We start from the raw sequence: 13,363 nt of genomic DNA, 5'->3' as shown, positions 1-13,363 counted from the left end.
ATGGCTGTGAGTTTGAGGCCAGCCTGGGCTGCAAAGCGAGATCAAGGGCTGCCTGAACTGCAGTGAAACTCTGTCTCAAAAAGACCAAAAAAAGTTATTCTACTTGTTTCAATAAATTAAAAAACGTGGGGCTGGAGATACAGCTCAGGGACACAGCATGTGCCTGACAAGTACAAGACTGAGTTTGATCCCAGGTACCAAAATGAAACAACAACAACAAAAAATTTAAAAAACCACAAGAAATTAAATTGCCAAAATGCATATGAATTAAGACAGTAAAGGTGAAGACCTTAAGGACTCTTAAGAGTCGGCCTGTCTTAATTTACCAAACTGAGGAAACATAGTATTAACAATGTTTTTAAGTCTACTTCAGAGAATGTTCTTTTAAGCCAGGCGTGGTGCTGCACACCTGTAATCTCAGCACTGGGAGGCTGAGGCAGTAGCTTGCTGTGAGTTTGAGGCCAGCCTGGGCTACGTTAGTGAGTTCAAGCCCAGGCTGAACTGCATAGCACAACGCTGTATCAAAAAAATCCTCCCCAAAAAAATGTTCTTTAAAATACTTGATTCTTCGGGAAACCACTTCTCTAAAGCAGTGTGATAATGAGAGGTAAAAAGTGTACACAGTAAGGACTCCAGACCAAGTGCAACCCACTTCCTGATATGGTACACACCAATGGTTCCCAAAAAGGAAACAAGGCCTGAAAGCTCAGTTCAAATCATTTTAAGTATATTTATTAATGATGATTTTTAGTGGAAAATATCAAATACAGAAAAAGTAAACAAGAAACTTTAAAAACTTTTACTTGATGTACACTGTACAGGCTGTGCTCCTGTAATCCCCATGGCTCTGGGTGGTCTCCTGCCTCGGCCTCCCACAGTGTAGGGATTACAGGGTGTAAACTCAGCAAAATGTAAGTCATTTTACAAATAACTATGCACACACCTGTGTCATTTCCATCACCCCAGGAAACTGTTCTGAGACCATTCCAATCAAACGCCTTTTGTGATTCTGATCATCAACTGCACTCCTGTCAGCCAACCTGTCTCCATCCTTCTGGTCACCCAGAGCTCTCAGGGTCAGACCCCACACAGTACAGTGCTGTAGGGGCTCTGCTGCTTCTGTGCCAGGGCTGGCACAGGGTCTACACTGTGCAGGATGCCAGGAAACAACTAAGCCCAGTCTGTCCATGGGATAAGGCCAGGTTTTCCTGTACCTACTTGGGGTCCAACCCTCCACTGCTTGGTTCAAAAGTATCCACATTCCAGTGACACAGGCTGACAGCAGACAAAGGGAGGAGGAGACAAACAATAAGCAAGCAAACCAATAAACAAGACAGTCACAGGCTGTACTAAGAGCAGGAAAGAAAATAAATAGGATGATGCGAAAGAAGAATGTGTGGCCTGGGCTGGAGGCACCACCTGGAATCCCAGCTCTGCGAAGCTGAGGCAGGAGGACCAAGGGTTTGGGGTCAACCTGAGGTACACAGCAAGACCCTGTCTCTAAAAACCGAAAAACATTAAAAGAAAAAAAAAGCAACCAAGGGCAGGGCAGCAAGCTAACAGCAAATTCAGATAAGCGGGTGCTAAGAGAGGTTTCTTAAATCTAAGGACCTTTAAGCCTAAATGTGAGGTGACGCCAAGGCCCAGAGGCATGCCCTTAGAGGCACACAACAGTGCGCGGAGCAGTTGGCTTCCAACAAAGTGAGAGGAGCAATGCCAGACTGCGGCCAAGAGCGCTGGCACGGCTCTGCCTGCCGACAGCTCCACACATGCCCACTGCCCACCGAGCAGAAGCTCCCACCTTCCTGCAGGCCACAAATCGAGCCAGCCGGAGTCCGAAAGCATTGAGATAATTCAGTGAGGTCTGAACCTGTTTACCTTCAGGGCTGCTGAGTGCCAGTTAAACTCCAGGAACACTGTTTAAAATCTTTTAAGAAAAGAAGTTTCAGGGGCTGGGGGTTTAGCTCAGCGGCATAAGCGCCTGCCTTGAAAGCAGGCAGTCGTGAGTTCGACCCCCGGTACCGATAAAAAGGAAACAGACAAAAAAAAAAAAAAAATACAAAAAAAAGAAAAGAACTTTCAGTACTCTCTAGAACTATCATGAGCACATCAAGTGATGCAACAAATACTACAGACACCACAATTGCAAGACACTGTCCCTACCACAAGGGCCCCTCCCTCCGGAAGGCCGGATCGACCCATAGTGCAGGTTTATGGGGTTGTGTAACACTGGACTTTATAACACCGGGCTGGATACGTTGGACTTCATAACACTCCACAGGCTGGAGGTGAGAAGAGCAGTGGCTTCTCCCCGGGGGTCAGCACAGGCCCAGGGAGGCGGGGCCCAGGGAAGGCAGCCCTCGCAGAGAGGACCCTCATCAAAGGCTGGGCAAACTCCACGCCCTGGCACAACTGGAACACTAATGGAGAATGAGAGAGGTCTGCAGAAGCAAGCAGCTGCCCCATGACAGGCTCTGCTAGGCAACAGGTGGGAAGGGATCCACCCTGCATCTCACAGCAAACCACTGAAATACCCAGGCACCGATTTCCCTAGAAAATTTCTCACTGACCAACCCAATCCAAGCCGGCACCTGACGAAACACAAATGAGGGCCACACAGAGGAGCAGAGAGATGGGAGAAGAGTGGAACAGCCTACCAGAAACACAAGGAAACAGACCAGATGAAACCAAAGCACTGCAACTACAACAGCAGCCACTAAGCAGAGGACAAAGGACAAATGTGAGAAATCCTCTCCCCTGGGTCCCTACGCTGCCCAAAATAAGCTGCACATGCATTTTCTGAGAACAGCACAGATCTCAGACAAGGCCTGAGATCAACTCCCGTCGCCTGCACATCTAAGAACCACCAACCCAACTAGGAAAACCAGTAACAGAGGCTGGGGATTTAGCTCAGCGGCATAAGCGCCTGCCTTGCAAGCAGGCAGTCGTGAGTTCGATCCCTGGTACGGAAAAAAAGACCAAAAAAAAGAAAACCAGTAGCCTTCGGTGGCTGATGAGTACAGAGCATGGTTTAATGGGGTGATGGTCCTTCATAATTACTAGATTTCTAACTTTATTTTGTGGATGGATGGATGGAACACTCTAATAAAATTAAAACAATGCCCACCTGCACAGAGGAAAGGGGGAGAAATAAGCAGTGCCAACATGCTTAAGGGACATGGGAGACACTAAAGGTCCACAGGTAACGAAAAGTGAGGGGTGGCAGAGGCTTCACAGGAGATAGCGCCTTCTTTGAAAGGGTGCGACAGATTCTGTGAAGGAGCTGAGCAGAGCAGAAAGATACCAACTCCCCCTGCTCCCTCCATCCAAGACAGAAGAAGAAGATACCACTCAGAATTCTAGAGGAAGTGGTTTCCTTGGAGCGAGCATTATTTCTGGCAAGAAGGTGCCACTACGAAAAATATCAAGGGTTTGTAGAAGACAAGCCAGTATTAGAAAATAGAAATCTGGGAGACTTAAGATTAGAGGCTGGATAGAGATGCATTCCTGACTATAATTAAGTCAGACAGACGAACTGGCTGATCTCAAGATTGAGTTCACCTACAAAGTACCCAGCAAGGGGGCATTTCGTTTACTCACTTGAACGTAAAACGGCCGGATCTTCTTATACCATTCCCCTTAACTAAAATCTTTCATTTCTTATATACTTTCTTCCTCTGGATAACTTTGTTTTAACTTAAAGGTGAAAAAATCACCTGGTTCTAATTTTTTTTTAAAAAACCACACTTTTTTTGGTCCCGGGGATTGAACTCACGACCTCGTTTGCCAAGCAGGCACTTACACCACTAAGCGAAACCCCCAGCCCCACACCTGAAGGGTCTTAATCTTTATACTGACGTTTATATCCCACCGTTAAGCAGCTATGAAAGTAAAGGCAAAGAAGTGGCACCACCAGAGAAATAAAATCAAGATAAAAACAAGAACATTTCAAAGCAACTTGACTGTGAAGCAATACATTTTCTGAACGTTTACACACTGTAAGGAAAATATACAGCCAGGCTTGGTGGTACACACCTGGAATCCCAAAACTCCAGAGGCTGAGGCAACAGGAGCTCTGAGAGTTCAAGTCCAGCCTAACCTGAAATACAAAGCAAGACCTTTTCTCAAAATATCACAAATACAAGAAAGTATCTTCCTAAGGAAATAGAATTAGGAGGGGACAGATTCATTGTTTCACAGACACAGGCCTGCTCTGATAACCCATTCCTGAGCAGCAACAGACACAAACAGCGGAAGTGGGGCTGAGGACTGAACTAGAGACCCTGAGCTGCACCAGGGGAAGGGGATGCTTTGCTTTTGTAACAGGGATGTGTGGGGCTGCAAGTGTGCCTCAGTACAGTACTTGTCTGGCATATGTGAAAGCCCAGAGGCTCAGGCCCAACACTGCCAAATTTTTTTTCTTCCAGTACCGGGGATCGAACTCGCAACCATGTGCTTACAAGGCAGGCGTTTATGCCGCTGAGCTAAATCCCCAGCCCCAGCTCCTTAAAGCATTTAAGACATGCTGCATATCTTTTTTTTTTTTAAATTGGTGCTGGGGATTGAACTCAGGACCACAAACTTGCAAGGCAGGCACCAATGCCGCTAAACTAAATCCCCAGCCCCTTGTCAATTTTTTTTTTTTTAAATACAGGAACATTTGGATTTCAATGAGAAATCCAAAGAAACTAGAGGACAGTTTACTTTCATTTGTAAATTTGCCAAAGGTTGCATATAACAAACCATGAAAACAATATTGACAACCTGGTTGCCATTAACTTTGTAACATTTTTTTACATATCCTTTGCAGCTAAGACACTAAGAGGATTTCTACTTAACTGTAGGAAAGACAGAAATAAAACATCACTGAATGGCTTTACTACTTAAAATATAAACTGCATCAACATTTAAAGGGCCAATAAAATAAAATTAGTGACCAATTCAAAGAGTCCATCCATTTTCCATTCCACTGTGAATACCCAGTGTGCTAGCATGTGGACCAGTACCAACAGAGGTTCTCAGTACACACTTGAGCACTCGAGGAGCTTTAAATGGCTGAAGGAGCTACGTGGAGGAAGACTTTCAGATGACACACACAAATGTTTAAAAGAGAACCAAATAACCCTCAATCACACTTATAAATATAGGTGGATTAACTAGGAGGAAACAAAACTTCTATAATTTAACAGTGGTAAGATTTTCTCTTATTCCTAAAGAGAGGCTGAGCAAAAAAAAAAAAAAAAGAAAAAAAAAGATTTTCTCTTATTTTCAAAAAGTTTCTAAAATTTAGTATTTCAGAAATAATCTTTATTTGCATGTTAATAATACAACTTTCTTTGGCTTGAATATTAATGACCTTTATGCCATCTTCCTGAGAAAATTTACCTTTTATTTCATTTTTTTCTCCTAAAAATTTTTTGAGTTATACAGTAAAACAAATCTTAAATGTTAGGCTTTGTGATGTCATAAGTGAACACACTCCTGTAGCTTCCACCAAAAATAATACGTAAATACTTCCAATAATCCAGAAAGGATTCTCTAAACCATTTATTCTCCCACAGCTGATTTTTATAAACAAATCCCCTTTCACCAGTTTTTATTATTCACATCCTGGATCAGTATTCGTGTGTCTTCTTTGTTTATGAACATACCATCACATGTTTGTCCAGTTTCCTCATAGGTATTAAAATCTCACACTAGCTGGACATGGTAACCTCCCTACTTATAATCCCAGCACTGGGGAGGCTGAGGCAGGAGGGTTGCCATAAATTTAGAGGTCAGCTGGGAGCCAGGGATTTAGCTCAGTGGTGTAAGTGCCTGCCTGGCAAGTGCTAGGTCGTGAGTTTGATCCCCAGTACAAAAAAAAAAATTCACTGTAGAGATCAGCTGGGGCTATGCCAGGGAGTTCAGGTCAGCCTGCACCATGTATCAAGACCCTGTCTAAGAAACAGTCTCACAATAATTTGTCTTCAAAGAGTAAAACATGTTAAAGTTTCATCAAAGATGAAAGTTAATTCAAGTGAACAGAATTTCATAGCAACCATGTAAATCAGAAAACTATATTCTGAGTTTTGAATGAGAACAGATTAGCTGTTGGAGTTGTTTTAAAGATGTTTATGATAAGGCAGGGGGTTTAGCTCAGCAGCGGAAGTGCCTGCTTGGCAAACACGAGGTCAAGAGTCAATCCACATTTATGATCAGCAGGGTGTAGATGTCTTTACTCCCAGCACCTGGGTGGTTGAAGTAGGATCTCAAGTTCAAGGCCAGTCTGGATTACACAGTGAGATTCAGTCTCAAGAAAACACAGAGGCAACATGGTGGGTGGGCCATGTCTACAATCCTAGTACTGTGGGAGTCTGAGGCAGGACTGCAGATTCAAACCCAGCCTGGATTATTTAGTGAGAACCTGTCTCAAACTAAAATTTAAAAACGGTCAGGGATAGAGCTCGGTGCAAAGGCCCTAGGTTCAAGCCCTGGTACTATCAAAAAAAGAAAAAAAAAACAGAGCAAGAGGGAGAAAGTTATATGGTATAGTATTAAGAAAAAAACTTAAGTCAAAGTATTAAAATGTACTATAGTTCCAATATAAAATTACACTCATTTATCTTAAAGGCCTTCCTTCACAAAATTTAACAAACAAAAAATAGACAGGTTTTTCTGATAAGAACTGTCTAAAATCATGCAGGGTAATTAAAGATCTCCATGTTTTCTCTAAGAATGCAGAGTCATCATGAGTGGGCTGCTTACAAAAACTGCTAGATCTAAATACAGGCAACAATATTGTTAGCTGTAATTTTTTAGATTTTATTAGATAGCTGCAGTAAATAAAGATCACATTCATTGTGAACTGTAAACTAGTTAGCTCTAGTTTCCATTTTTTAAAAAATGGAAGTATCTTTTGAAGTTGTTTAATAATGAAGTTGTTTCCCTGGTTTTTATTTCAACAAAAATCTGTAATAAATTTCACAAGTAGTCCATTCAAGAAAGCCAAATGTCATCAGCTATGACAATCTACCTTGACAGAAAGATTCAGAGTAGGAAATACCACTGAAGTTTTCATCTGTATTCATTCAAAACAGACTCTGCAACTGTTACTAATTTAAAAGTCTACCTCATTTTTCCATAAAGCAGTCATTAGAACTGTTTTGTTTCCCAAATAAGCAATGATAACTAATGGTGGGCACTACAAACAAACATAATGGTTTTGGTTTTTTGAGAATTTATTAAGAGGTACAAACTTTTGGTTGAGTTTTCTTATTGCCTTTTTTGTTGTTTTTGAGACAAGGTTTCCTATACCATTCAGGCTGGTCTCGAACTAAGTAGCCAAGTAGCCTCCTGCTTCAACCTCCTGAATGCTGGGATTAAAGGCATGTGCCATCACAATCAGCACTTAATGCATGTACTAAGAATTCTGTTAAGAAAACTGGCTTCCTAGCCACTAAATCCAGTGTCACTTTCTAACCTGTTTCAGTTTCACTCCATTTACAGAAAACTGAAACTGCTATAAAACTCATCTTGATTAGAATTAACATGCAATTCATGTGGCACTGGACTGTGAAAAACTTACTTTAGGAAAATTATTAAGGTAAACTGCAAAAGAATGAATGTCACAAAACGGTAATACCCTTTTAACTTGGTATTACCAATTTAGTGAATACTATGCATTCATGAGTATAATTCAAGCCAGGCATGCTGGCACACACCTGTAATCCCAGGAATTGGAAAGCTGAGGGAGGACTTTTGAGAGTTTGAGGCCAACTTCGGCTACAATATGAGTTCAAGGCCAACCTGAACTGCATAATGAAACCATCTCAAAAAGAAAAAACAGGAGTATAATTCAAAGAGAGAAAACTGGTATGTGGCTATTTATGCTGAACTAGAACTACACAATAAATTCCCGATGAGCAACATGCAAACTGACCTCCCCCTACAACCATTCATAGATGCAAACTAAGCACAGAAGCAACACAGGCGTGTGTCAACGACAGCACAGCACCCTCAGTGCTGTGTGCTGTGCGATACTGTACAATAGTAGTCAAGAAAGGAATGAAAGCAGAATCAAGATTCTGATGTTTCTACACATCCCAGTGATTTGAAAGCTTTTTCCTTTTGTATCATTTCTGACATGTAAATGTTTCATCCTAGTGATTATCACAATGCTTTTCACTCAAACGTTTTCTACTAAACCTCAACATCTAAATATTTTAAAACTCACAACCCACTTAACAGAGAGATTGTCACTGATGATAAAAATTCTGTATATTTGGAGAATATGTCACCTAGTTAACCTCACCTAAACCCATTTACCGTAGGAACCACAGAAGGTACATTTATTTGAGGAACGTACCCTCTACCCTCGCGCTGAGGATTTAATTTTGGTCCTTGCTTTCTTAATTTTGAAACAGCCTCGCTAAACTAAACTGAAAGTGCTGGGTGGACTCTCTTGCAATCCTTATGCCTCAGCGAGTGATGGGATTAGAGGCCTGGGGCCAAGGCACGCAGTTAAGAAATCATTCTTTAAAAAAACAAAACCTGAAACCTTTCATGGAGTTGCAATCCACCTCACCTAAAATTCACTAGTTCGTCACGAACTCTGTCTAAGCGGTACTCGTATTCCTTCCTGGGTCCATGCAGGACTCCAGATCACCGACTGAATCAGGGACGCCAAGGGCCAAGCAGCGTCTCGGCCCACGCTCGCATCCCGACCGGGGGGATACAGCGGGCAGTGTATGTCCTCTTCCTCGCAAACCCACAGAGGCCTGGCTCACACTGCAGTTCATACACTGCGGTGCACCCAGCCCAAGGATGCACCGCATCCGGAGACGTCAACGCCGAGCCGCGAGTGCTCTTGTGCAAGGGTGAACCTTAACTGAAGAATACGTCACACCTTACTAATGCCACTAAGATCCGACCCACTTTCCAGGTTCGGCCTCCCTCTCGGGTCTGGCAGGCTCCAGGTAACCTCGCGCGTCCCCAGAGGGGGGTTAATAGCTGCCTCCTAACTCCGTCACCATCTCGTGTCTCCCGCCCACGGCCCTATTCCTTCCGGCCTCGCACTCCGCCGCAGCCTGCCGAAACTGGCTCTAAAACAGGCCCGCCGACCGACGGTGACGGTCAGAGGGAACAATTTGTCTCTCTGGCGGATCCCACCAGGTCACATCGCGGGCTCCCGCCACGCACGGACGCGGCGAACTTGCCACGAGGGCGAGTTCCGGGACGCGGCTGCGCGGATACCCCCGCACCACTGCGCAGGCGCACGCAAGGTCATGGGGTTTTACCGGAGGCTGCGTGCTCGGCTTCGCTCCGCCCCTCGCACAGGGATCCTCGCCCCTCCCCCAAGACATGCAAGGCCGAAGAGCGCTACCTGTGAGGCGGGCGAAGCCTGTGATGCTTTCCGGGACCGGAAGCCGCTTCAAATAGGCAGGGAGCTGCACCTTTACGATGCGGGCCACGCTTTCCAGAACCATGGCGGCAAGTGGTGTCCGCGCTTCGGCCACCCCGCCACCCTCGGCCCGCTGCCGCGCTTGCGCCAAGAACAGAAACGGGGCGCGGGGGAGACGCCCTCGCCGATTGGCCGCGGCGCACGACGTGCGCGGGCTCGACAGCGGGAACGCGCGGGGCTGCGGACTCCAGGTGGCTGGAACCCTGGCCCGGGCGAGGGAGACCTGGGCATTGCGGCTGCTGGGCGACAGCGGCGTCCGCTGACGTCTCTGGCTCCTCTGCACACCCCGGGTCTTCGGGAGGGGCAAAGGACGGAAGTCTCAGGACCGTCTTCGAGTTGTACGCTTCAGCCAGATCTGTAGTGCTCTGTGAGTTCGAGCCCAGTCTGGCCAACTACAAGGCCAGGTCTCAAAATACAAATGTTTATCAAGGCTGCGAGTGTAGCTCAGGGCAAACGCGCTGAGTTCAATTCCTAATACGGCAAAAATAAAGAAAAAAGAGAGTCAATGGAAACTTTGGTAAAGCGCTTTTCCATCTTTGTATTTGTTCAAAATTGTCAGGGTAAAATTATACTGTAGATACCACGATGTCCATGTCTATGAGCTGGGGCAATCCAAGAGGTAATAAAGTGACCATTAAAAAGTTGGTGTTGGGCCGGGTCTATAGCTCAGCGGCACGAAAGCCTGTCTGGCAAGCGCAAGGTCCTGAATTCAATTCCCGGTACCTAAATATATAAATAACGAGCTGATGTTTGCACAGGGCTCCCTTGAGTTTCACTTTGGGAGTTTACCTTGGCTTGAGGAAGGAAAGGACTTGAAACTGTGTTGTGACTTTCGACCCTCTTGAGATGGCTGTAATCTGGATAGAGGGGAATGTTTGGGGAGGTGGGAAGTGGGGTGCATTGCAAGAAGAAAGGTTTGGAAAGTGTCTTAAATACTCCTTTCTTAATGAGAGGCTTTGACATCTTGACAAGGGCAAAACATGCTGTCTGTTCAGTAATGTTCTCAGGGCCACTAAAATTTTTCTCTAAAATTTAAAAATAGATCCCTCAGTTTGTGTGACATAGGGTAGTAAAACGCTTCAGTTCAATGTGTCCACCCCTGTATAAATACAAATATGTCAGGGATCCCAGAGGGCTTCCTTGTGCTCCTTGGAACTTCATCAACATGTTTTCAAATTTCACATAAAAGCAATTATAACCAGCCGGGCATGGCGGCTCATGCCTGTAATCCCAGCACTCTTGGAAGGCTGAGGCAGGAGGATTGTTGTGAGTTCGAGACCAGCCTAGGCTACAAAGGGAGCTCAAGGCCAGCCTGAACTACACAGCAAAATCTTGTCTCAAAAAGACCAAAAAAAAGGAATTATAGAGGTTTTGCATGTGTGACTGCCTCTTAGCAGTAGGCGTGGATAGTCTGATACTTCCAATTGGAAGAAATACAAAAACTGGATAGCTATATGGTGAAAAGTTTTTTGCTTTAAATTTTTAAAAAATGTGGATTGTATATGCTGTATTCCTGTTGCATGGCATAAGCTATGGCAAAAGGAGATGGTTCCTGACCCCACCAATTTAAAGAAAGAAAAAGTCATTGGATCTTTGTAAGCAATATGTTCTTAGATTTCCTTTATTTTAAATTTAAATCTTGTTCCATGCGTATATTTAAATTTGCTTTTAATTTCCACAACCCTATCTTCTTGGCTGTACATGAAACTAGGGTTTGAAAATAATAGTGTTCTAAAAAGAAGTGACATATTTCATGACCATCTTTTGACAGTGTTCAACAAGTTCTGGTTTGCTTCTTGTATTTAAACTCCCATCTTTGAAACCACGAAGAAGCTGGTTTTGTTTCTGATCTATCTGTGGCTACATGGCCCATGGGATGCCATGGTGCACCAATAATAATTGTATGTGGTTATGAAGTACCTAATTGAGATTCAGAAACATAAAATGCTTAGTGGAACACACAGATTTTGGGAGCTCTTCCTCTGTGTGTCTTCGTCCTCTTATTTGACCCTACAAAAAGTCGATTGTACAAATTTAGAGAAAAAAAAGTTAGAGGAAACTAGATTTCATGTCACACGTACAGAGATAAATGGACTGGACTTCTCGATAGGAGCTCTGGAAATTACAAGATCATGAAGCAATTCTTAAAACTTCTGGGCCAGGGATTTAGCTTAGCGGCCTAAGTGTCCACCTTGCAAGTGCAAAGTCATGAGTTCGATCCCCTAATATTACCAAAAAAAAAAAAAATTCTATAGAACTACTTATAATTGTGGGAGACCATGTAGGAAGATTAAGGTCTCATTGGCCTCTTCTGTGAACACTAGGGAGCAACATGGCATGAGTGAGTGCCTGCTGACATGCAGCAGGGACAATTAATCCAGCTGAGAGCCTGTTTACCTGGACATGTACCATGGATGATGGGAGGCAAATGGATCCTGTTTCACTGTGATGGTTTGTACCTGTCTCTGAGTGAATGAAGAGTGTGTGCCAGTTACTTGGGGCTTTTTGTCAAAAAGAGACAAAAACCCCCTAACCCCCACATTTTAACCTTATTCTGTATCTTTGTGTTTTGTCTCTCATCATTCCTCAGGTACAGCTTCGTAGGCTGGCTCCTACAATTCTGTACTAAGACAAATATCAGCCAGTTATAAGACTAACTTATTTTCAATTTCAAAATGTGTCAACAAATACACACTCCATACATTCTCCAGAAGTTAATGGAGAATATGTTTTTCCTAAGTGAGAAACCAAGAAGTGGGACATGTGATCAAGGAACCCACAGTAAAAGAGGTGAGTGGAATCACAGGCTGATGCATTAGGACAGTAAGTAAAATTAATGGTCACCTAATACATTCGCACAAAGAGAAGAGACCTACCTTAGGTTAATTTAATGATTGGGAGTCAAATTAATGGTTGTGAAATATGCAAGCCAATTAAAAAACTGAAATATCTACTTACTCAAACATTTTTAAGAGATAAACCTTTAAAAAGAATAGTCTGCTCAAAATACTCTGATCTTAGTGTTTGACAGTTTCACATACTTCCCCCATTATGAGGAACTACATTTGAACTGCCTTGCTTTACCCACAGCTTTAAGAGGAAGCTAGCCAGCTAAAAAATAAAAGCTAAATTAGAGAAACAGATGGCGTCAATTATTGTAAACCCAAATACCGAGTTCAGTTATCCAGGTATTGTAATCCTCTTTCTAGTTTTCCTCACAGTCCAAAAAATTGTATTTGTAATCCCATTGAGACGTTTTTGGAATTCTAGCAAGTTAATTCCAGTCTCTGCCACCAATGACACCCATGGCAAGAGTAAAAACACCAAGACATATTCCAAGTTAAGGGCAGCCAAGGGGTCCTAAATCCAATCCCCGTGAGGACATGCAGACAAAGGCCTGGATCCTAGGCCTCTCCCAGCACTTATATCATGTGAAGAAAGGGGGGTGGCTCAGGGGATGAGTGATAGTGAGGATGGGGGGGGGGGGTTACTGAGTAATTTAAGCTGGCTGACCAGGTGCAAGAATGGCACCTCTGTAATTTGCAGAGATAAAGATAATCCAATTAAGGTAGAAGTGAAATTGTCTTGGGGGACTATCCCTTGGGTTTTTGATATGCAAACTCTTGGGCCCTGGGCAGTCATAGCCTCTTATCGTGAGGCTCATACCCAGTTAACTGAGCTATTTGCTCTAACATCTCTGTGCTCAATCCTGCATTGTGGAGAACACTGTTCAAGGAAACAGGACTGTCTGATGGCTATAGATTTTGCATATTAGCACCTCGGCTAGCCTTATTTGCAATGCTCAGAGCTGATTGAAAAGAGAAGGAAATACCCTAGCCAGCCTTTTACATATCAGTATAAGGAAATGAGTCTCCAAGTAATCAAAGTATAGTAATTGTTTTGGATTCAAAGGGAGTCACT

At 43.7% G+C, this 13,363-nt stretch overlaps 1 protein-coding gene across 7 annotated transcripts in view; it reads right to left on the bottom strand.

Moving 5' to 3' along the window:
* The window catches only part of Cisd2 (CDGSH iron sulfur domain 2), a 68,298-nt gene extending 58,406 nt beyond the window's left edge, over window positions 1-9,892 (bottom strand). For 6 of the 7 annotated variants that reach the window (XM_005002889.4, XM_013150582.3, XM_023564335.2 and 3 more), the window contains exon 1: window positions 9,365-9,892. In XM_005002889.4, coding sequence (XP_005002946.1) covers window positions 9,365-9,467 — 103 coding nt within the window. In that variant the 5' untranslated portion in view covers window positions 9,468-9,892. The remainder of the gene's footprint in view (window positions 1-9,364) is intronic. The other variant, XM_005002888.4, reaches the window with a different exon arrangement.
* Between the last annotated feature and the right edge of the window lie 3,471 nt (window positions 9,893-13,363).

This window comes from Cavia porcellus, unplaced genomic scaffold (genome assembly GCF_034190915.1).
Source record: "Cavia porcellus strain 051 isolate PalLab524CR breed Dunkin Hartley unplaced genomic scaffold, mCavPor4.1 scaffold_14, whole genome shotgun sequence".
Classification (NCBI taxonomy): Eukaryota; Metazoa; Chordata; class Mammalia; order Rodentia; family Caviidae; genus Cavia; species Cavia porcellus.
The sequence above is the reverse complement of the archived record's forward strand: the minus strand, read 5'-3'. Positions and strand labels throughout refer to the sequence as shown.